General features: G+C 49.5%; 1 protein-coding gene across 1 annotated transcript in view; it reads left to right on the top strand.

The window, feature by feature from the left end:
* Positions 1–24,996, top strand: part of LOC145337119 (RNA-binding protein FXR1-like) — a 93,100-nt gene that overhangs the window by 63,211 nt on the left and 4,893 nt on the right. Inside the window, exons 7-14 of the mRNA XM_080181885.1 lie at positions 2,375–2,491; positions 4,143–4,313; positions 4,855–4,933; positions 7,782–7,891; positions 9,313–9,399; positions 16,692–16,872; positions 20,123–20,338; positions 23,205–23,405. Coding sequence (XP_080038011.1) covers positions 2,375–2,491; positions 4,143–4,313; positions 4,855–4,933; positions 7,782–7,891; positions 9,313–9,399; positions 16,692–16,872; positions 20,123–20,338; positions 23,205–23,405 — 1,162 coding nt within the window. The remainder of the gene's footprint in view (positions 1–2,374; positions 2,492–4,142; positions 4,314–4,854; positions 4,934–7,781; positions 7,892–9,312; positions 9,400–16,691; positions 16,873–20,122; positions 20,339–23,204; positions 23,406–24,996) is intronic.

Below are 24,996 nucleotides of genomic sequence, written 5' to 3'. Positions count from 1 at the left end.
GTCTTGCTGCAATTGTACAGGGTACTGGTGAGGCTGCATCTAGAGTACTGTGTACAATTTTGGCCCTCTTATTTGAGAAAGGATATATTAGCTTTCGAGGGACTGCAGAGAAGGTTTACCTGGTTGATACCGGAGATGAGGGGGTTAGCTTACGAGGAGAATTGAGTAGACTGGGCCTATACTCGTTGGAGTTTAGGAGGCTGAGGGGAGATCTTAGAGAGACATATAAGATAATGAAGGGGCTAGATAGGGTAGAAGCAGCGAGGTTATTTCCACTTAGAATGGAAACAAGAACTAGAGGCACAGCCTCAAAATAAGCGGGGGGGGGGGGGTGGGGGGGGTTCAGTTTAGTACAGAGTTGAGGAGGAACTTCATCTCCCAGAGGGTAGTGAATCTCTGGAATTCTCTGCCCATTGAAGCGGTGGAGGCTACCTCGTTAAATGTATTTAAATCACAGATTTCTGACCAATAAGGGAATTAAGGGTTATGGGGAGCAGGCGGGGAAGTGGAACTGAACCCACTATCAGATCAGCCCTGATCTTATTGAATGGCGGAGTAGGCTCGAGGGGCTAGATGGCCTACTCCTGCTCCAAGTTCTTATGTACCAGTTGTTTGGTTGCTGTTACTGAGGCTAACTCAGATGTAGTTATTAATTTTAAGTTCCCCAGCTGCCAGGTTGGGATTTGGCCAGTGTTTCTTTTATATAGTCGGAGATAACGTAGCGTGGACTGCGTGTGTGTGTGTGCGCGCATACGTGTGCGTCTACACATGCAAGCGTGTGTACAAGCCGGTGGTAGGTTCTGTACGAGGGCAAAATATTGCGCACGTTCTTATAGTCGTAAACAAAATAGCCTTCCATGTAAAATAAAACGTGCGAGCTCTTTCTACCTGCCTCTCTGTTGCTTGCCGGAGAGAGGGAGAGTGATGGGGAGAATGAGAGAAATCAGCGAGACTGCTGCTACAAATAACACATTGCTGCATTGCCCCGGTGTGAAGCAACCCTAAAGTGGAGATCCCGGTGATCAGTACATTAACCGGCCTGGTACCTGCACTGTTAAAGCAGAACAATGCTGACCGAGGCAACTTAAAACAGTGACTAAATCTATCTGATCCAGATACTAAATGGACTGTCCGAGTGTCCCCACGATAGATTTCCTGCCACTCGTAACCAGAGGAGCCTGTACAAAATGCTCCACTTGCCAAAGACCTGAACTAAAAGCCCAATGAGTACGCTGTGGATCTGTTGAGAGGTAGAGAGATGATTAACGTTTCGGGTCAATGGGATTTAACAGGTTTGAAACAAGAGCGGGTATCGAAAGGAGCTAGTGGAACTGAGAGCAAAGGGGAAAGGTATGTGTTGGGTAAAGGGTGGGAGAGATTTGATAATTGGGGGTGGTGGTGCATTGTGATGGGAGCAGAGCTTTGGGCCACTCTGAGGTTCTTTGCTTCAAACAAGCACTCTCCCCAGAAATATTTGCTTTATTATTGTCACGTGTTAATATACAGTGAAAAGTATTGTTTCTTGCGCACTATACAGACAAAGCTTTCTGTTCCTAGAGAAGGAAAGGAGAGAGTGCAGAATGTAGTGTTACAGTCATAGCTAGGGTGTAGAGAAAGATCAACTTAATGCGAGGTAGGTCCATTCAGAAGTCTGATGGCAGCAGGTAAGAAGCCGTTCTTGAGTCGGTTGGTACGTGACCTCAGATTTTTGTATCTTTTTCCCGACAGAAGAAGTTGGAAGAGAGAACATCCGGGTGTGTGGGGTCCTTGATTATATTGGCTGCTTTTCCCCGAGGCAGCGGGAAGTGTAGACAGAGCCAATGGATGGGAGGCTGATTTGTGTGATGGATTGGGCTACATTCACAACCTTTTGTAGTTCCTTGCCTTACTGAGCAGAGCAGGACCCCATAACAAGCTGTGATAGAACCAGAAAGAATGCTTTCTATGGAGCATCTGTAAAAGTTGGTGAGAGTCGTAGTGGACATGCCAAATTTCCTTCGTCTTCTGAGAAAATAGAGGCATTGGTGGGGCTTTGTTAACTATAGTGTCAGCATGGAGGGGGATCAGGAGAGGTTGTTGGTTTCTTGTGTATTATACAGACAAAGCATACCATAAGGGAGAGGGAAAGGAGAGAGTGCATAATGTAGTGTTACAGTCATAGCTAGAGTGTAGAGAAACATCAACTTAAAGCGAGGTAGGTCCATTCAAAAGTCTGACAGCAGCAGGGAAGAAGCTGTTCTTCAGTTGTTCGGTACGTGACTTTTGTATCTTTTTATTTTGTAAAATGGAGAGAAACTTTGTGCAATGTACAGAAAGATTTTAAAATAAGTTGCGGAGGATTTGAGAGTGATAAACACCCTGCTTTCTGTTACAGTCCATTAATGAATCGACGGTGAAACGAGCGGGCTTGCTGAGTGACATGCACTTCCGCAGTATTCGCACCAAACTGATGCTGATGTCCCGAAATGAGGAAGCCACCAAACATCTCGAGGTGAGTGAGGCTGGCTGGAGGGCCAGGGACATGGGCTCCCAGGTTCCCAATTTGTACTGGAGTACTGTGTGCAGTTTTGGTCGCCTCACTTGCACAAGGATATTTTGGCCTTAGAGGGAGTGCAGAGGAGGTTCACTAGGCTGATACCGGAGATGAGGGGGTTGGACCATGAAGAGAGACTAAATGGACTGGGTCTGTACTCGGAGTTTAGAAGGATGAGGGGGGACCTTATAGAGACAAGATAATGAAAGGGATGGATGGGGTTGAGGTAGAGAGATTCTTCCCGCTCAGAAAGGACAGCAGGACTAGAGGGCACAGCCTCCAGATAAGTGGGGGGGTGCAGTTTAGATCAGAGTTGAGGAGGAACTTCTTCACTCAAAGGGTGGCGAATCTCTGGAATTTTCTGCCCGTTGAAGTGGTGGAGGCTACCTCGCTAAATATATTTAAGTCACAGGTAGATAGGTTTTTGACAGACAAGGGAATTAAGGGTTATGTGGAGAGAGCAGGAATGTGGAACTGATCCACTTCAGATCAGCCATGATCTTATTGAATGGTGGGGCAGGCTCGAAGGGCTAGATGGCCTACTCCTGCTCCTACTTCTTATGTTCTTACTGCACCTTCCTATAGCCAATGTGGTCTGGCACTCGACTGGTGAGTTGGATGTTAGCTTCACCCACACAGCGTTTCCGACTGAAATCAAACTTGTACTCATGCAGAAATCTGCAGCTGTGGGGAAAGTACACATTGCATTTACCTGGTGTCCCCTCACGGTGAAATATCCTCAACATGTCACAGTTCCTATCAAAGATTGTATCCGGAGGGATTGGGATACGTGATCAGAGATGTGTTCAGTGCGGGAGGTCTTAGAAAGAAATTTGAGGGGTTTAGGAGGGAATTCCAGAGCTGAGGAGCTGGCTGATCAGATGGCCGTCAGAAAAGGGACAGAATTGGAGGAGTGCGGGTTTCGTAGATTCACACAATCCGACTGTGCAGGAGGAGGCCATTCAGCCCATCCAGCCTGCACCAACTGCAATCCCACCCAGGTCCTATCCCCATAATCCCATGCATTTACCTCAGTTAGTTCCTCTGACACTAAGGGGCAATTTAGCACAGCCAATCCACCTAACCCGCACATCTTTGGACATCACGTGGGAGGAAACCCACGCAAACATGGGGAGAACATGCAAACTCCGCACAGACGGTGACCCATGGCTGGAATTGAACCCAGGCCCCTGGCGCTGTGTGGTGGCAGTACTAACCCACTGTGCCACCCAAGGTAGGGTGACACAGTGGCACACTCCAAGATGTTAGTGCGAAATTGCCCCTGATGGTCAGGGGGACTAGCCATGGTAAACGTGGGATTACGGGGATAGAGCCTGGGTGGGACTGTGGTCAGTGCAGACTCAATGGGCTGAATGGCCTCCTGCACTGTAGGATTCTATGTGGACAGGCCTTGAGTTGCCTGGGCTCCTGTTTGCCAGGATTTGAGGCTGTTTGTAAGGTTCTGGAATGTAATTTGGACGTGGGGTGCCACTCCTGGGCAGAGGGACCAGTGGAAGAAGGCAGAGCAATGAAAATTGTGGATTTTCTCTGAAAGTTTTTCTCTCTGCCTCTTCTCTCCTCCCTCTCCGAACACCCCTCCCACCTCCAGACCACCAAGCAGCTGGCAGCTGCCTTCCAGGAGGAGTTCAGTGTCCGAGAGGATTTGATGGGTCTGGCGATCGGGACGCACGGTGCCAATATTCAACAGGCCAGGAAGGTTCCCGGAGTGACGGCAATCGAACTGGACGAGGTCACCTGTACATTCCGGATATACGGAGAGGTGAGAGAGAGAGACAGGAAGGGCTGTGTTCATTCACTGTCTCGTGGTTAATTGGAGGAAAGTTAGCCACAGTTCACGACTAGTCTTGCATTGTTCAAGATGAAATGTTAGCAGAGATTCACAGGAGATTAGAAGTACAATTTGTGTTATAGAATCATTCAGTAATAACGGCACAGAAGGAGGCTTCTCGGCCTACCTTGCCCATGCCAGCCCTTTGATAAAGCTGACCGATACATCCACCCTCCCCAACCCCATCCCGGCCGCAGTGCTTCAGGACTTGTGCTCCAGAACTAGCCCAGTTGTCCCAGTTCAGCTACAGCACTGGTGTCCACCCCGCCGCGGTTGCCATGTTACATCCTGTCCACAATAAACAGGATAAATCCAGACTGGGGAGTTACCCGCCCCAAACACCCAACTCTCCTTTAGCAAATTGACGGGAGGGTCTGGTCAAGATAGCTGGGAGCAGTTCAGCTTCGAGTGTTGCAGTGGGGTTAATTAATTTAATAACAGAATTCCCTCTCTCTCTCTCTGTCCCCCACAGACACCGGAAGCAGTCAAACAGGCGCGAGGGTACCTGGAATTCTCCGAGAACTCAGTCCAAGTGCCACGCAGCCTGGTTGGTGAGTGTTGCCCTGCTCCTTGGTCGCTGTACCCTGACACAGCTACCGTGCGTCTCTTGTCTTTTACCATTGAGCTGTGCATACACAGAGATAACCGGTTCAGAGAGGGATCATCACGGCAGCAAACTGATAAGAATAAAACACCTAGTTGTAATTCAAAGCATTGTTACACATGGCCGTTGAAAGGTTGTATAGTAATTGAAGAGTTGCACCGATATAGTAACAGAAGATAGGAGCAGGAGGAGGCCATTCAGCCCTTCGATCCTGCTCCACCATCCATCACCATCATGGCTGATGATCCAACTCAATAGCCTCATCCTGCTTTCTCCCCATAACCTTTGATCCCATTCACCCCCACGTGCTCTATCCAGCCGCCTCTTGAATCCATTCAATGTTTTGGCATCAACTACTTCCTGTGAGAATGAATTCCACAGACTCACCGGGTGAAGAAAAGTCTCCTCACCTCCGTCCTAAGTGGCCTACCCCCAATCCTCAGACTGTGACCCCCTGGTTCTGGACTCCTCCCACCATCAGGAACATCCTCTCTGCATCTACCCTGTCAGTCCTGTTAGAATTTTATAACTCTCTAATAATCATTTCGGCATATTGCAGGAAGGGCCGGAGTTGTATCTGCCACTTTGCTCTGCTTCTGTTCTCCCTGCTACACAAACTCAGGATACTCATTTTCCCGATGTTACTCCCTATGGGTAGAGTGCCTCACTGCAAGGTAGAAATGGGGAGAAGCAATACAGCCTGTTGCTATTCGATTTAATCTCAGCTCTGTCTATTCTCCTCACTTCCATAATCCTCAATCCCCTTCGCCTTGCCATCAAAAATTGTATCAGTCTCCGTCTTGACACTTCGAATTGATACCCAGCCTCAGGGAACTGATTCTACAAACCGTAGTAGATATTTATGTGCTGTCTGTTCGCTAGCTTTGTGGGTTTGGGCACTTAGAGGACCCCAAAATCTCTGTTTTCGCCCCAACTAGTCCTAGCTTCCCATACTAGGGAATATGCTGTTCATTCTTCACTCCAAAGTGGCCTCATACATCATCTTCACAGGTGGCATGGTGACACAGCAGTTAGCACTGCAGCCTCACAGTGCCAGGGACCTTGGTTCAATTCCCAACCTTGAGTCACTGTGCAGAGTCTGCACATTCTCCCCGTGTCTGCCTGGGTTTCCTCCAGGTGCTCTGGTTTCCTTCCACAGACCGAAAGATGTATGGGGTTAGGCTGATTGGCCATGCTAAATTGTCCCTTAGTGTCGGGGATTGGCAGGGGGTTGTGGGAATAGGGTCTGGCTGGAATTGTGGTTGGTGCAGACTTGATGGGCTGAATGGCCACCACCTGCACTGTAAGGATTCTGTATTGAACTGACTCCATCTACAAGTTTTCTCCACTTGATTAGTGTCTGTAGTGATTCAATTGAATCATTATTGGCACATATACTAGGAGATACTTCCCGCTGCCGCGGGGAAAAGCAGCCAGCATAATTAAGGACCCCCCTTCTCCCGCCCCCACACACACACACACACACACACACACACAAACACACACACACCCCGGACATTCTCTCTTCCACCTTCTTCCGTCAGGAAAAAGATACAAAAGTCTGAGGTCACGTACCGACTGACTCAAGAACAGCTTCTTCCCTGCTGCTGTCAGACTTTTGAATGGACCTACCTTGCATTTAAGTTGATCTTTCCCTACACCCTAGCTATGACTGTAACACTACTTTCTGCACCCTCTCCTTTCCTTCTCTATGAATGGTATGCTTTGAGTAGTGTGCAAGAAATAATTTTCAGTGTATACTAATACATGTGACAATAGATCAAATCAAAATCATATTAGTGGAAAGCGTTGTTTCTTGTGCACTATACTCACAAAGCATACCGTTCATAGAGTGCACAGGGGAGAAGGAAAGGAGAGAGTGCAGAATGTAGTGTTACAGCTAGGGTGTAGAGAAAGATCAGCTCAGTGCGAGGCAGGTTCATTTAAAAGTCTGACAGCAGCAGGGAAGAAGCTGTTCTCGAGTCGGTTGGTACGTGACCTCAGACTTTTGGAACTTTTTCCCAACGGTTTGCGTGACGGGATTGGGCTACATTCACAACCCTTTTGTAGTTCCTTGCGGTCTTGGGCAGAGCAGGAGCCCATACCAAGCTGTGATACAACCAGAAAGAATGCTTTCTATGGTGCATCTGTAAAAGTTGGTGAGAGTTGAACTCGATATGCCGAATTTCCTTTAATCACGGTAAATTGCTTATCCCAGGCAGGCTACATAGGACGGCTGGGGATTTGACTACAGTCAGGTTATCTGTAGTCATAGAAACTAGAAGCAGGAGGAGGCCATTTAGCCCTTCCTGCCTGCTCCACCATTCATTATGATCATGGCTGATCATCAAATTCAGTATCCTAATTTGTATTTCCCCAACCCCATATCCCTTTAGCCCCAAGAGCAATACCTCATTCCTTCTTGAAACCACACAATATTTTGGCCTCAGTTACTTTCTGTGAGAATGAATTCCACACATTCACCACCCTCTGGGTGAAGAAATTTCTCCTCGCCTCAGTCCTAAAAGGTTTTACCCCCTTTATCCTCAAACACTGACCCCCTAGTTCTGGACTCCCCCCACCATCAGCAACATTCTTTCTGAATCTAAACCTGTTAGAATTTGAGAAGTTTCTATGAGATCCCCTCTCACTCTCTTCTACTTTTACTGAGTCAACCTGGGCACAGCCCTCAGGGATTCTGATATATATGTAGATATTTTAAACTGTGTAAATGCTTGTGGTTTTCCCTAAAGAGTTAATGGTTGCTAGCTGACACCATTCTGTATAAAATGCAGGCAAAGTGATTGGCAAGAACGGGAAAGTAATTCAAGAGATTGTGGACAAGTCAGGTGTGGTGAGGGTCCGGATTGAAGGTGACAATGATAAGAGGTTGCCCAGGGAGGAGGTGAGTGTTCTGCTTCGAGTGATGTTACTGTATTGAAATATTTCTCCCCTCTCCAAGTAAACCTTTTTGTCAAGAGTCCAGTTCCCAGCCAGTGGCTTGTCCCTCCCCCCTCAGTGATGCTGGCCCTTGGAGTTATTGAGGGTGCAGAGTGAGGGGGAAGCAGAATCGGAGGCAGAGTAACCCGGGGTTAACAAAGCTGCTGTGATTTGATCGTGGGGAATGAGAGAGTTCGCACTCCCCGGTGTCCGTCCGTCCTTCCCCCCCCCGCCCCACCCCACCTCAAAGAACCTGGACAGAGGAATCTGCTGACAGTATGATACCATTGTTGGAAAAACCCATCTGGGTTCACTGATGTTCCTTTAGGGAAGGGAATCTACCGTCCTTACCCCAGTCTGGCCAAATGCAACTCCCACAGCCACAGCAATGTGGTTGACTCTCAACTGCCCTCCAAAGGCAACCAGGGATGGGCAATAAATATTGACCCAGCCAGCGACGCCTGTGCCCCAGGAATGAATAAAAACAAAAAACCCAGCTCGCCGGAGATCCGGGGCCTGCACCGCCAGAGGACTCTGCCCCCATCACCCCCAAGGGCCCAGGCACCAGAGGGCTGGGGCCCTCCCTCTGGGCCTGGGCAGCTGGAGGTCCACCCCTCCCCCGCCACCCCTTCCCCAAGGGCCCAGGCCACCAGAGGGCTGGGGCACTCCCTCTGGGCCTGGGCAGCTGGAGGTCTGGGGCCCTTCCCTGGGCCCAGCCCGACACTTTGTAGCCGCCACCTCCCGCGAGTACCCAGTATTCCTGATGTGGGCCCTCCAAGCTGCATTCCACTGAGCTGGCAGCAAAGGTGACGGATGCTGCTGGAAGGTGGTCCCTGCTGTTTTATTTATTCTTGGCCAGCCGAGGCCCTTGCCCTGGCACGCTTCAAAGGTTTCCTGACAGTCGGATAGACGTCTCAAGGCAGTGAAGCATTTCATCACATCAGAGCTACACAGTATCGCCCTACAGTCCAGAAACAAATCAGAGAAAAGATCTGTTTTAGCCCAGCCAGAAAGTTGTCTCTGGCCCTTATGTCGTTTACAAGACCTTGATATACTTTTGAGACTAGACAATAATTAGAAAAGCGATGGCTACCCTTGGACCACATAGAGTAAAGGCAGAGGCACCCACCATGGTAGTAAAAACAGCTTCACAGTGCCGGATTAGAAGATGGCAGGTTATTTTATGATAGGAAGTGGTACAGCCCTGGCTAGTCTGTGTATTGACCACAAAGGGGACTATCCTATAAGACAGTTATGGGTTTTTTTACTTTGTTGTTGAAGTCACTGCAAATTTTCATTGAATTGCAAGTACCCGTTGACTCTAATTTGGAGGAGGGGAGAGTGGTATCGACTCAACCTATTTCTTTGTCCCCTTCTGTCCCACAGGGCATGGTCCCCTTCACGTTCGTTGGCACCAAGGAGAATCTCGTCAATGCCCAAGTGCTGCTGGAATATCACCTCTCCTACCTGACAGTGAGTGTTAAGCACCTTGAGAAATTGTTACTGCTCGTGACTGTGGAGGCACGGTTTGGAAATGAGGGTGGTGGTGGCGGCACCTGACAGTGTACTGTGCATTTTCTCTGTGTAAAATATCTATTACCTCTTTTATACTCGTGTGAGCACAGTCAGAAGTCTCACAACAGCAGGCTCAAGTCCCAACAGATTTATTTGGGATCAGGAGCTTTTCAGAGCACTGCTCCTTCATTGGGTGAGTGGAGGAGTGGCACTGTAAAAGCCCTCGATTCCAAATAAACCTGGCGTAGCAAGACTTCTGACTCTGCCCACTCCCGTCCAACGCCGGCATCTCCACATCATTCAGTACAGGAGTTGGGACATTATGTTGGTGAGGCCACACTTGTATTGCGTACAGTTTTTGGCCACCCTGTTACAGAAAAGGCATTGATGAACCGGGAAGAGTGCAAACGAGATTTGCGAGGATGTGGCCAGGACGAGTGAGGCCCGAGTTACAGGGAGCGGTTTGGCCAGGCTGGCGTAGGAGAGTGAGGGGGTCAACTTATTCAGGTGAATAAAATCAGGAGGGTTCATGGACGGGATGAGCACACGTAGTCTTTTACCCCAGGTAAGGGGGGGCTGAAAGTTAGAGGGCATAGGTTAAAGGTGAGAGGGGAAAGATTTAAAAGGGACGTGAGGGGCAGCTTCACGCAGAGGGTGGTGCGTGTTTGGAATGAGCTGTCGGAGAAAGTGGTCGAGGCGGGTTTAACAACAATATTTAGAAAGCATTTAGATCAGTACGTGAAGAGGAAAGGATTAGAGAGATATGGGCCAAACACGGGGAATTGTGGGACTAGCTGGGAGGACACTGTGGTCAGGATGGAGCGGTGGGCCGAAGGGCCTGTTTCCACGCTGTATCAGTCTACGACTAAAGGAGTGAGTATGTTTTGCGTTTCTTTTGTACAATTGTTCTATCACATGCGTGTTCCTTTATAGAAGAAAGAATCGTCCAGCTCTAAGAAGCTGCAATGAGCTTCAGGAGAAACGTTTAAAATTGATGGAGTAAGTGAGGAGAAGCTGTTTTTGTCAGGGGTGGTTGGATAACTACCGAGGGACACTGATTTATAGTAAGCTCAGGAGCACATTTGGATAAGAACTTGTTTCCCACAGCGAGCCGTTGTGATCTGGAATGCACTGCCCTTTAAGTGGATTCAACAGGAACTTTCAAATACTGGAAGGGGGGAAGGTTTTGCAGCAGAAAGAGTGGACGGAGTGGAACTGTTTGATAGCCCTTTGAAAGAACTGGCATGGCCAAGATGGGCTGAATGGCCACCTGTGTTGTAGGCTTCTAATTGTGCATCTCTCCATACTGGAGGTTAATGTACAGTGGACTTCAGGAAGTGAAAAGGAGAACATGCCCCTGTCGACATCAATGGGAACATTGTAGAAAGGAGCAAAAGCTTCAAGTTTGTAGGTGTCCAGATCACCAACAACCAGTCCTGGTCCTCTTCTCTCCTCTCTCTCTCTCCCTCTCTCTCTCTCTCTCCCTCTCTCTCTCTCTCTCCTTCTCTCTCCTCCTCCTCCTCCTCCTCCTCCTCCTCCTCCTCCTCCTCCTCCTCCCCCCCCCCCCCCCCCCCCAATGCCGGCTCTGTAGTTAAGAAAGCCCCACCCAACGCCTCTACTTTCTCACAAGATTGAGGAAATTTGGCATGTCAGCTACGACTCTCACCAACTTTTACCGATACCATGGAAAGCATTCTTTCTGATTGTATCACAGCTTAGTCTGGGCTCCTGCTCTGCCCAAGATCGCAAGGAACTACAAAAGGGTCGTAAATGTAGCCCAATCCAGCACACAAACCAGCCTCCCATCCATTGACTCTGTCTACACTTCTGAAAAGCAGCCGGTATAATTAAGGACCCCACGCACCCCGGACATTCTCTCTTCCACCTTTTCCTTTGGGAAAGAGGTGTAAAAGTCTGAGGTCACGTACCGACCGACTCAAGAACAGCTTCTTCCCTGCTGCTGTCAGACTTTTGAATGGACCTACCTCACATTAAGTTGATCTTTCTCTACACCCTAGCTGTGACTGTAACACTACACTCAGCATTCCCATTCCTTTTCTATGAACGGTGTGCTTTGTCTGTATAGCGTGCAAGAAACAATCCTTTTCACTGTGTGCTAATAGATGTGACAATAAATTTTTTAAAAAGGGACTCGGGCAGTGAGCCACACACACAGCCTGTGACTGGGGCCACACAGCGAGTCAGCAGTCTGTACTCACAACACATTGTGTGCAAGTCTGCGCACTGGAAGCTGGGAGCGTGTCGGTGGAGAGGCCAGAGTGAACACATTTAAAAACCTGGGTCCTCCCACCCTCGGTGTGTGAGGTCTGTTTGAACATTTATTCAGTAAATTGCTGGTATTTCCTTACTCTTCTCTCTCTCTCTCTCTCTCTCCCTCCTCTCTCTCTCTCTCCCCCCCCCCCCCCCCCCCCAAAGGGATGGATTCTTCCTTATTCGTCACTTGTGCCTCTCAATACAGCTGGGATGCCGTGACCCCTGGCAGTGCTCCCAGGGGAGTGGGGGTGGGGTTGGGTGAAGTGTTAGTTCCTGAGGCGGAGGCAAGGCATTCAGCCTGCTTTGTTGGGATTCCTGGCCTCCGGGCTCGGCGACACTGATCTCACCTCCTGTTGCTGCCTGGAATGCTGGAGGATTTATTCCTTGTTCATGTTCAGCTGCTCTTGTAGGTCAGAGATTATTATCAAATAAATAGGTTGGACTAAAACCTGGTGTTGTCAGACTTTTTACTTGTAGGTCAGAGCCAGCCAATGATTTTTTTTACCCTCTTCCTGCCTCCCATGGGCTGCTTTTTGAGTGAGATTCTTGCACGGGTGACGTCCAGAAATTGTGTTTTGTCTGCACGACTTGCGAATATTTAAATCTGGCGCAGTGAATCTGGATTCGTTAGGATCTGTCATGGGGTGGCACAGTGGGTTAGCACTGCCGCCTCACAGCGCCAGGGACCTGGGTTCAGTTCCCGACTTGGGTATCTGTCTGTCTGTGTGGAGTTTACACATTCTCCCTGTGTCTGCGTGGGTTTCCTCCAGGTTCTCCAGTTTCCAAAAGACAAATTTTCCCTCAGTGTTACCCAAACAGCTGCCAGAGTGTGGCGACTAGGGGATTTTCGCAGTAACTTCGTTGCAGTGTTAATGCAAACCTGCTTGTGATGCTAATAAGTGCATGCACAGGTCAGTCAGTGATCTGAAAGAGATGGGTTGAGAGAGGAATCTGACACAATTCCTGTTGCTGTTAGTCGATGACCCTTCCCCGCTGGGGGAACGTAGCTTTGTGGATTCTCGATCGTGACCAGATTGGACTGTGAGCGCCACAGTCACTTGTCCCTGTGCCCAGGGGACGTGTCGGGGAGAAATACTCACTTGCTGCAAGCCATTCACAGTGAGAATAGAAAGGTGGTGGCCCAGTTGTATTATCATTGGACTATTAAACCAGAAACTCAGCTAATGTTCTGGGGGACCCGGGTTCGAATCCCACCACGGCAGATGGTGGAATTTGAATGCAATAAAAAATATCCGGAATTAAGAATCTCCTGATGACCCATTGTCAGAAAAACCCATCCGGTTCCCTTTAGGGAAGGAAATCTGCCGTCCTTACCCCAGTCTGGCCTACATGTGACTCCAGAGCCACAGCCAATGTGGGTGACTCTCAACTGCCCTCCAAGGGCAACAAGAGATGGGCAATAAATGCTGGACCCAGCCAGTGACGCCTGTGTCCCAGGAATGAATAAAAGCCGTGTTGTGAAAGGAACCTCAGTCAGAAGTTGAGAACTTCCTCCATTTCTGATTCACGCCCCACCCCTCAGAATTGCAATGGATTTGTTGTGATTGCTGTTTCCGAATAAATCTTATTTCTCGAAACCACACCGCCCCCTCCCCAACAATCAGAGGAAGAGGATGATACCAACGGTGTGCTGTTAAATAATCCTGAACACTAAATCCTTCAGTAAAGTGAGTGCCCCCCCCCCCCCCCCCCCCAGGCCGTTGTAACCTCGCAATAGTTCTGGGCTGCCCCTCTATAGTGTTACACACGCACCCCGTGTGTAAACTCGCACTGGTGTGTACAGGCCCTTCGGCCCAACTTATCCACGCTACCCCTTTTTTTTAAACCACTAAGCTAGTCCCAGCTGCCCAAATATCCCTCTTTAGAGCAGTACACTGGGTTAGCACTGCTGCCTCACAGCTCCAGAGACCCGGGTTTGATTCCCGGCTTGGGTCACTGTCTGTGTGGAGTCTGCACGTTCTCCCCGTGTATGCGTGGGTTTCCTCCGGGTGCTCCGGTTTCTTCCCACAGTCAAAAGATGTGCGGGTTAGGTGAGTTGGCCGTGGTAAAATTGCCCTTCAGTGTCAGGGGGCTAGCTGGGGTAAATGCATGGGGTTTTGGGAGAATAGGATGGGTGGGTTTGTGGTTGGTGCAGACTCGATGGGCTGAATGGCCTCCTGCACGGTCAGATACTGTGATTCTGTAGTCAGTCTTACCCATGTAACTGTCTAAACGCTTTTTAAAAATTGTACCTGTCTCTACTACTACCTCTGACAGCTCATTCCAGACACTCACCACCCTCTGGACCCTTTTGTATCTCTCCCCTCTCACCGTAAACCTGTGCCCTCTAGTTTTAAAGGGCAGGTGGGGATTAACTATCTAACTGTGTATTCTTTAACGGGCAGTTTTTTTAATGCTCCAGCAGCTATCTGACTGCTAGTTTAATATCAATGTGAATTCTGGAAGTGCCCTCCTTTTAGACAGTGCTCTGAGCCGTTACTGAAGCAGCAATTGTGCCCCCAGCTGACAGTACCATGTAACAGCAGCCTCCTGTCAGCCTTATCGCAGTTTGTTTTCCCAGCTAGTCTAAAGCATGCCCAAGTGTGTTTTAAAGTAGCAACGGTCACTGCACTGTGAAATTTTATAGCTTTATATACACCAACGAACGTCAAAGGATAATTGGTCAAATCGCAGGATGTCCTGAGGCATCGTGAGGTCACTGAATAGCTGTTATTCAGTCACGATGACTTTGTGGAGTGGGGCAGCACTGCTGCCTTACAGGGACCCTGGTTCGATTCCCGGCTGGGGTCACTGTCTGTGTGGAGTGTGCACGTTCTCCCCGTGTCTGTGTGGGTTTCCTCCAGGTGGTCTGGTTTCCTCCCACAGTCCAAAAGACATGTTAGTTAGGAGCATTGGCCGTGCTAAGTTCTCCCTTAGTGTACCCGAACAGGCCCCTGAGTGTGGCAACTAGGTATTTTCGCAGTAACTTCATTGCAGTGTTAATGCAAGTCTACTTGTGACAGTAAATAAACTTTAAACTTAGTGGTGAGCATCTTTGCCCTGGGTTTTTCTGCTGCTCTACCATTCCTCTGAGACCAGACCTGTTGAATGGCTTTGAGAAAGTGTGCGCCTGTCTGCTGTTTTGCCTCTGGGCAAAGCGATTTTGGAGCTATCAGCCCTGGGCACTCCTGCACTGAGTTACTCTGACACTGCCAATCCAACGGTGTGAAATCCTGGCCGCGCTTTACCCCAGATCGCTCGGAGATGTGTGAGGGCTGGAGGTAGGAGAGGGGGAATGGGTAACATTGGACTGAATGCAGTGTGGAGGGGAGGCTGAGCATGGAGGATGGTAACCAGACTGTGTCTCTCTCTCCCTCTCTGGCTCCAACCCCCACCCTCCTCAATCGCTGGGGTAACCAGAGTGTTCCTCACCCTCCCCAGTCGCTGGAGTAACCAGAATCCTTGTCTCCGATTGCTGAGCGTGGACTGTATTGAGACAGTCTCTCTGCTCTGAGTCAGTCGAGGAACCGTTAATCCAGGCCAGCATTCCCCGAGGGTGTTTGCGAGGTGCCATCACTCAGATGAGGTATTAAACCGAGTTCCCGTTTGAGCCTTTATCTGGTAGGAGAGGCAGGGGCACCCTGCCAAATGTCCGGGATGGAGATTTATCTCTCGGCCAGCATCACTTTATTTAAAAGGATTATCTGGTTGTTTATTGCGTTTGTGTGTCTGGGAGCTTGCTGGCGTGTGTTCTGAAACCACTCCAGACGGACTCCCTCACTGTGAAATACTTCAGGCTGTCCTGAAGTTGTGAAAGATAATTATCAAAACGCAATTTAATGTTGATGCCGCTGATTGTCTGGGGCAGAATCAGAGTGGAATTTTTTTTAAAATTCACTCATGGCCCTTGCTGGCTGGGCCAGCATTTATTACCCATCCCTAGTTGCCTGTTGAGAAGGTGGGGGTGAGCTGTATTTATTACCCATCCCGAGTTGCCCCTTGAGAAGGTGGGGGTGAGCTGTATTTATTACCCATCCCTAGTTGCCCCTTGAGAAGGTGGGGGTGAGCTGTATTTATTACCCATCCCTAGTTGCCCCTTGAGAAGGTGGGGGGTGAGCTGTATTTATTACCCATCCCTAGTTACCCCTTGAGAAGGTGGGGGTGAGCTGTATTTATTACCCATCTCTAGTTGCCCCTTGAGAAGGTGGGGTTGAGCTGCCGCCTTGAATCGCTGCAGTTCACGTGCTGTGGGTTGACAATGCCGTTAGGGAGGGAATTCCAGGATTTTGACCCAGTGACGGTGAAGGAACGGCTGATATATTTCCCAGTCAGGATGGTGAGAGACTCGGAGGGGAACTTGTAGGTGGGGGTGTTCCCCAGCTATCTGCTGCCCCGTGTCCTTCTGGATGGAAGCGGTCGTGGGTTTGGAAGGTGCTGTCTAAGGAGCCTTGGTGAATTTGAGGCTGTATTCTGCCTACGCTTCCTCACAAAGCAGTAGTAGTAATTAATAATAGTTTTTAGTTATTGGTGTCACAAGTAGGCTTTTACATTAACACTGCAATGAAGTTACTGTGAAAATCCCCTTGTCGCCACACTCCGGCGCCTGTTCTGAGGGAGAATTTAGCACAGCCAATACACCCTAACCAGCATGTCTTTGGAGTGTGGGAGGAAACCCATGCAGACACTGGGAGAACATGCAAACTCCACACAGTGACCCAAACTGGGAATTGAACCTGAGTCCCTGGCTCTGAGAGGCAGCAGTGCTAACCACTGTGCCACAGTGCTTGCCCTCATTGGTCACAGTACTGAAAAGCGTGGTGATGTATTCTCGCGAGCGAGCCTGTCCTTCAGAGGGCACAAAGTGTGGGGTGAGAATGCTAAACATCCCCGTTGGCCCTTTTAATTTCTCCGTGTTTATTCTCTGACCCGGGGGCCTGTTGTGGACTGACTATCTCTCTCTCTGTCCGTCCCTGCAGGAGGTGGAGCAGCTGCGAATGGAGAGGCTGCAGATCGATGAACAGCTCCGCCAGATTGGCATGGGGTATCGGCCGCTGTCCACCCGCGCAGACAAGGAGCGTGGCTACATGACCGACGACAGCACAGCCTCCTCCATGCACAGCTCACGATCCTACAGCGGGCGAGGACGAGGGAGGCGAGGTACCTGCCTTTTCACTTTACACGGCCGTGAAATCTCTATCGTCCTGCTTTTCCAGAATAAAAACACCAAGTTATTATCCCCTGATTGTACCAAAACCCCCTCCCCGATCACCAGAACGGGATTTCACTGCCCCCTGCCCGGTGCTAGTGACCGTGTCTCCGGCTGCCCAGACAGTAAGCTCTGGAATTCTCTCCCTGAACCTTTCTACCTTCCCCTCCTTTACACTTGGCTTTTTGGTCCCCTTCTGAGACTCTCAAATTTCCATCTCCCCCTCCTACAGAACGCGGTGTTTTACCATGCCCCAGGCGCCACACAAATGCTGTCACTGAGTCCATTGCGATTCTTATTGCGTCTTGTTTCGTTTCCCCGTCTCCTCCCCGCACCGAGGCTTCTCTGTCCTGCCCTCTGCTGCCTCAGTGACTCGCTGAGCCTTCATCCGAAACCCTGAGTCATAGCGGTTTACTGCATGGAAACAGGCCCTTCAGCCCAGTTTGTCCGTGCTGCTCTTTTTCTTTTTTAAACCACTAAGCTAATCCCAATTGCCCGCATTTGCCCCATATCCCTCTAAACCCATCTTACCCATGGAACTGTCTAAATGCTTTTTAAGAGTGAAAATTGTACCTGCCTCTACTACTGCCTCTGGCAGCTTGTTCCAGACACTCACCACCCTCTGTGTGAAAAAAATTGCCCCTCTGAACACTTTTCTATTCTCCCCTCTCACCTTAAACCTATGCCCTCTAGTTTTAGACTCCCCTACCTTTGGGAAAAGGTATTGACTATCTAGCTGATCTGTGCCCCTCATTATCTTATAGATCTCTACAAGTTCGCCCCTCAGCCTCCTACGCTCCAGGGAAAAAAGTTCCAGTCTATCCAGCCTCTCCTTATAACTCAATCCATCAAGTCCCGGTAGCATCCTAGTAAATCTTTCTGCGCACTTTCTCGAGCCCAGTGAACCTCAGGAGGGCAGCAGCGTCCCCTGGGCGCTGCACTCAGGGCATCGCCCCTAGACTCACTGGGCAGGACTTTCACTCACTCACTCAGCCAAAGTGTGAGTGCCACACTGGAACGTAGGAATGTCGGAATTTGGAGCAGGAGGAGGCCACTTAACCCTTGGAGCCTGCTACACCATTCAGTCAGGTCTCAAATCCACCTCGCCACCTGTTCCCCATATCCCTTATCAGAAACTTTTACCCAGGGCGGAAAAGTCAAGGAGGGGCAAGGTTTAAAGGAGATGTACAAGGCAGATTTTTTACACAAAGGGTGGTGGGTGCCTGGAACTCGCTGCCAGGGGGAGGGAGTGGAAGCGGATACGGTAGTGAGTTTTAAGGGGTGTCTGGACAAATCCATGAACAGGATGGGAATAGAGGGATACGGTCCCCGGAAGGGTAGGGGATTTGAGTTCAGTCGGGCTTGGAGGGGCTGAAGGCCCTGTTCCTGTGCTGTAATTTTTTTTAAAATCAGAAATATATCTATTTCCTCCTTGACCCAATTCAGTGATTCAGACTCCACCGCGCTCTGGGGCAGTGAGTTTCACAAATTCACCCCCCTCTGTGGGAAGTAGTTCCTCCTCATCTCAGTTTTAAACCTCACAACCTATACCTGTGATCTCTTGTTCCAGATTTCCCCATAAGAGGAAAGATTTGGTTGACATTTGCTCCTTCAATCCCTTTCAGTATTGTATACACCTCGATCAGATCTCCCCTCCATCCTTCTAAACTCCAGCGAGTACAAGGCCAAACTGTTTAATCTCCTCATATGTCAACCCTTTCATCCCCGGGATCAATGTGGTGAACCTCCTCTGAACTCCTGCCAATGTCACCAAATCCTCCCTCCAATAAGGGGGCCAAAACTGGACACACAACTCCAGATGTGGTCTCACCAACACCCTACACAATCGTAACAGCACTTCTCTATCTTTATACTCCAGTCCCTTTGTGATAAATGCCAACATCCCATTTGCCCTTTTTACTACCTGTTGTTGATGTGTGGGAAGAAATTGAGAGAAAAAATGGGGTTAGGCATTGCACTTAATCCTTTAAAGTAAGGAGTGTGCCTTTGCATCAGGTAATCTATGCAGTCTCTCCCTCGTTTGGATGGCTCGTGTACTGAAATCTCTCTCCGTTTTAGTTCCGCACCTGCATAACTGGATACAGGGGTGACAGAGGCAGATAAGACCACAAGGTATAGGAGCAGAATGAGGCCATTCAGCCCATCGAGTCTGCTCCACCATCCAATCATGGCTGGTATTTTTCTCATCCCCATTCTCCTGCCTTTCTGACGTAACCCCCGATCCCCTTATTAATCAAGAACCTATCAACCTCTGTCTTAAGGACACTCAATGACCTGGTCTCCACAGCCTCCTCTGCAGCAAAGAGTTCCACACATTCCCCACTCTCTGGCTGAAGAAATTCTTCCTCTCCTCTGTTTTAAAGGATCATCCCTTTATCCTGAGGTTGTGCCCTCTCTGGTTCCAGTTTTTCCTACGAGTGGAAGCATCCTCTCCACGTCCACTCTATCCAGGGCCTCTCAGTATCTTATAAGTTTCAATAAGATCCCCCCCCGTCCTTCTAAACTCCATCGAGTACAGACCCAGAGTCCTCAACCCGTTCCTCATAAGACAAGCTCTTCATTCCAGGGATCATTCTTGTGAACCTCCTCTGGACCCTTTCCAAGGTTTGCACATCCTTCCTTAGACACACGGCCCAAAACTGCTCACAATACTTCAAATGGGGTTTGACCAGAGCCTTATACAGCCTCAGAAGTGCATCCCTGCTCTTGTATTCTATCCCTCTCAACATGAATACTAACCTTGCATTTGCCTTCCTAACTGCCGACTGAACCTGCACTGTTAGCCTTAAGAGAATCCTGAACAAGGACTCCCAAATCCCTTTGAGTTTCTGATTTCCTAAACCCCATTTAGTCAGTGTCTCCATTCCTCCTTCCAAAGTGCATAACCTCTCACTTTTCCATATTGTACTCCAACACTATTGGCATCAGGCCTTGATCCAATACTTTAAAAAGAAGGAAATAACTGCAGATGCAGGAATCTGAAACAAAAAAATAGAAAATGCTGGAAAAGTCTCAGGTCTGTCAGTGTCCGTGGAGAGAGAAGAGAGCCGGCATTTTGAGTCTGGGTGACCTTGCTTCAGAGTAAAGAGAATCAGCAGAGATTTATACAATACTATTGACACTCAGGCGTGTCTTGCCGAACTCTCCTTTAACTCCCCCCCCGAACCTTATTCCCTGCAGACAACAACTCCGACTTCTCCAATGTTTCCGAGACGGAATCGGAACGCCGGGATGAGCTGAGCGACTGGTCGGCGGGTCAGGCCGACGAGGAGAGGGATCGCAGGCAAGGTCCCGACACTAACCGCAGGAGGCCAACTGGGGGCCGTGGCCGAGGGGGCCCTCCCTCTGGCAGGGGTCGTGGTGGAGGCCGAGGAGCATCTTCGTCAATCAGTGCAGGTACATCGAACGGCTCCCGAACTTCAAGTAGCGTTTTCTGTTATTGAACACTGAATTAAAGTGAGCTGGAACAGTTGAAGCAATGGGTTGGAAAGCTGGTTCGGTTGTTGTCAAGTCCTGGTTCAAACTAAAACTGGTGAGGGGGGGCAGAGTGAAATCCTTTCGTTCGTTAAGTGGATTTGAGTATCACTGCCTAGGCCAGCATTTACTCCCCAGCCCTGGGGTGATTAGCACTGCTGTCTCTCAGCGCTAGGGACCTGGCTCGGGTCACTGTCTGTGCGGAGTCTGCACGTTCTCCCTGTGTCTGCGTGGGTTTCCTCTGGTTTCCTCCCACAGTCCCACATAAAGAGGTGCTGGTTAGGGTGCTAAATTCTCCCTCAGTTTTCCACAAACAGGTCCCGGAGTGTGACGACTAGAGGGATTTTTCACAGTAACTTCATTGCAGCGTTAACGTAAGCCTACTTGTGACGCAAGTAAATAAACATTAAAACATCCTGTCTGAATTACAGCCCCATTGTCAGGAAGAGCTTGGATTATTTAGTGTGTTTTAATATCCAAAGCCGCTGTTGCCCAGGTGCAAGGGAGTGCTGAACTTTTGGACAGATTGAGTATCAGAGGCAGTGATATTTAGCTTGGAGAAAAATTGGACTTTGAGGAAGAGAGACTTGCATTTCTGTAGCACCTTTCTCCATCTCGGATGTGCCAAAGTACTATTGCCTTTGGAATTGTAGCTCCTGTAATGTAGAAAATGAGGCTGAGTGTTCCGCAACCCCACAAACAGTCTGTGTTAATGACCCAGGTAACCTGTCCTCAGTGATGTTGGTGGAGGGATAGTGGCTGAAATCACTCTCGCTCCCCGGAGACAATCCTCTGCCATTATTTCAAAAAGATTTATCATCACATGTACTTTTTATTCAGTCCTGGGACACGGGCGTCACTGGCTTGGCCAGCATTTGTTGCCCCATCCCTAGTTGCCCTTGGAGAGCAGTTGAGAGTCACCCACATTGCTGTGGCTCTGGAGTCACATGTAGGCCAGACCGGGGTAAGGACGGCAGATTTCCTTCCCTAAAGGGAACCAGATGGGCTTTTCCAGCAATGGGTCATTGAGTAGATTGGGTCTGTACTTGTTGGAGTCTCGAAGGCTGAGGGGGGATCTTATAGAGACTTACAAGATAATGAAGGGGCTAGATAGGGTAGAGGGAGAGAGATTCTTTCCACTTAGAATGGAAACAAGAACTAGAGGACACAGCCTCAAAATAAGGGGGAGTCAATTTAGAACAGAGTTGAGGAGGAACTTCATCTCCCAGAGGGTAGTGAATCTTTGGAATTCTCTGCCCATTGAAGCGGTGGAGGCTACCTCGTTAAATGTGTTTAAATCACAGATTTCTGATCAATAAGGGAATTAAGGGTTATGGGGAGCAGGCGGGGAAGTGGAATTGAACCCACTATCAGATCAGCCCTGATCTTATTGAATGGTGGAGCAGGCTCGAGGGGCTAGATGGCCTACTCCTGCACTGAGTTCTTATGTCATCAGTAAATTCTTAATTCCAGACATTTTTCAATTGAATTCAAATTCCACCATTTTGCCGTGGCGGGATTCGAGCCTGGGTCCCCCAGAACATTAGCTGAGTTTCTGGATTAATAGTCTAGCAATAATATCACTGGCCATTGCCTCCCCTCCCCTGTATTAGTAGGGGAGTGAAAAGTATTGTTTCTTGAGCGCTATACAGACAAAGCATCCCGTTCATAGAGAAGGAAAGGAGAGGGTGCAGAATTTAGTGTTACAGTCACAGCTAGGGTGTAGAGAAAGATCAACTTAATGCGAGGTAGGTCCATTTAAAAGTCTGACAGCAGCAGGGAAGAAGCTGTTCTTGAGTCGGTTGGTACGTGACCCCAGACTTTTGTATCTTTTTCCCGACAGAAGAAGGTGGAAGAGAGAATGTCTGGGGTGTGTGGGGTTCTTGATTATGCCGGCTGCTTTTCCCCGAGGCAGCGGGAAGTGTAGACAGAGTCAATGGATGGGAGGCTGGTTTGTGTGATGGATTGGGCTACATTCACGACCCTTTTGTAGTTCCTTGCAGTCTTGGGCAGAGTAGGAGCCCAGACCAAGCTGTGATACAACCAGAAAGGATGCTTTCTATGGTACAACTGGAATAGGTGGTGAGAGTCGTAACGGACATGCCAAATTTCCTTAGTCTTCATTGATGCCACTTCAAGAAAAGCAGCAGCTGGATTCTGTCCATCTGTCGTGTGATTTAGTTTTGGGGTGTTTTTAAAGGAGGATGTTGTGAGGTGGGAGAGGGATAGAGGGAGTTGGAGAGCAGAGCCCGGGCAGCTAAAAGTCAGGAGACCAAGTTGCTGAGAAGGTCCAAAGCAGAAGAGCAACAAGGTGCAGAGAAAGTGGGTGTGGACCAGACAGAAACCATGATGTGGAGATGCTGGTGTTGGACTGGGATGGGCACAATAAGAAGTCTCACAACACCAGTGTTAAAGTCCAACAGGTTTATTTGGCAGCCCGAGCTTTCGGAACGCCGCTCCTTGGAAAGCCTCTCCGTCTCCTTGGAGCAGCACTCCGAAAGCTCGTGCTAACAAATAGACCTGTTGGACTTGACCCTGGTGTTGTGAGAGTGCAGACAGAAACCAGTGAGAGAGATGAGGGTGGGGGTTTATACATTTGAATAGCTGTATAAGGGAAGTGAGAGCAGCTTTCTCAGGGCTGAGTGATGGTCAGATGAGCCTCACACGGGCAAACTCTCAACAGCAGACGTTCTTAATGAGATTCTACTCAATATCCGAGTCTTGTTCTATCTGTTCCACCCTGCCACGCGGTGTTTGGTAACGTGTGTGTCCCTCTCCCCTGTTCCAGTGCTGAAGGACCCCGACAGCAACCCTTACAGTCTGCTGGAGAATGCGGAAACTGAGCAGGCCGGCGACACGGACACCAGCGAGTCGCACGCCAACACCAACCGGCGGCGCAGGTCACGCAGACGGCGCACCGATGATGATGCCACCATGATGGATGGGATTGTAGAGTCCGACAGCGCGTCCATCAATGAGAACGGTGTGGGTACGTGAGAGTGCTTCCGTGTGTACCGGAGTGACGGCCTGGGAGAGGGGGATCGGAACGGTGTGGGAATGTGAGGTGTTTCCCTGTTTACCGTCTCCCAGAGTGACAGCCTGGGAGAGGGAGATAGGAACAGTCTGGGAATGAGAGTGCTTCCCTGTTTACTGTCTCCTGGAGTGACGGCCTGGGAGAGGGCGATAGGAACGGTGTGGGAATGTGAGAGTGTTTCCCTGTCTCCCGGAGTGACGGCCTGGGAGAGGGCGATAGGAACGGTGTGGGAATGTGAGAGTGTTTCCCTGTCTCCCGGAGTGATGGCCTGGGAGGTGGGGATAGGGTACAGGGCTTCTTCATGGTTGGGAATTGGGGAATTAAATTCTACTTGGAAATGGCTATCAAGTTAATCCCACTTCCTTCTGCTGTATCCTGAGGACCCAGCAAGATTCCTCCATTCAAAAATTTCCCTTTGGAAAGTTCCTGTTGAATCTGCTTCTGCCACCCTCTCAGGCAGCACCTTCCAGACCACAACTCACTGTGTTTACAAATAAAATTCTCCTCATCCCTCCCTCAGGTTCTTTTCCCGATTCTCCTCAATCTGTGCCCCCCTCTGGTTACCCACCCTCCTGCCACACTCTCCTCACTTACCACCTCGATTTACATTTCCCCTTCCTGGCTCTCGGGAGAACGATCGCTGCTTCTCCAGTCACTCCACATCAACTGAAGCCCCTCGCCCCTGCTATCGTTGTAGTCAGTGTCCTCCACACCCTCTTCAAGGCCTAACATCCCCCTTAAAGGGCAGTGTCCAGAACTGGAGCCACTTCCCCAGCTGGGTCTGAACCAGTCATTTCCACTGGTTTAACATTAACTTCCTTGTTTTTTGTATTCTCTCTCTTTGCTCGTAAAGCAAAGGTCCTTTCTGCTTTAGTTTTTAAAGTTTATTTATTAGTGTCACAAATCGGCTTCCATTAACACCGCAATGAAGTTCCTGTGAAAACTTCCCCAGTTGTCATGCTCTGGTGCCTGTTCAGGTCACACTGAGGGAGAATTTAGCACGGCCAATGCACCCTAACCTGCACGTCTTTCAGACTGTGGGGGAAAATTGGAGCACCTGGAGGAAACCCACGCAGACATGGGGAGAATGTGCAGACTACACACAGACAGCGACCCAAGCCGGGAATCAAACCCAGGTCCCTGGCGCTGAGAGGCAGCAGCACTAACCCACTGTACCACTTACTTATTAGTGTCACAAGTAGGCTTACATTAACACTGCAATGAAGTTCCTGTGAAAATCCCCGAGTCGCCACACTCCAGCGCCTGTTCGGGTTACACTGAGGGAGAATTTAGCATGGCCAATCCACCCTAACCACCATGTCTTTCGGACTGTGGGGCAAAACCCATGCAGACACGGGGAGAACATGTAAGCTTCACACAGTCACCTGAGGCTGGAATTGAACCCGGGTCCCTGGCGCTGTGAGGCAGCAGCGCTAACCCACTGTGTCACTGTGCCGCTGGGATTGAACCCAGGTCCCTGGTGCTGTGAGGCAGCAGCGCTAACCCACTGTGTCACCGTGCCGCTGGGATTGAACCCGGGTCCCTG

This window comes from Carcharhinus amblyrhynchos, unplaced genomic scaffold, assembly GCF_965287045.1.
Source record: "Carcharhinus amblyrhynchos unplaced genomic scaffold, sCarAmb.v2.hapA scaffold_43, whole genome shotgun sequence".
NCBI lineage: Eukaryota > Metazoa > Chordata > Chondrichthyes > Carcharhiniformes > Carcharhinidae > Carcharhinus > Carcharhinus amblyrhynchos.
The sequence above is the reverse complement of the archived record's forward strand: the minus strand, read 5'-3'. Positions and strand labels throughout refer to the sequence as shown.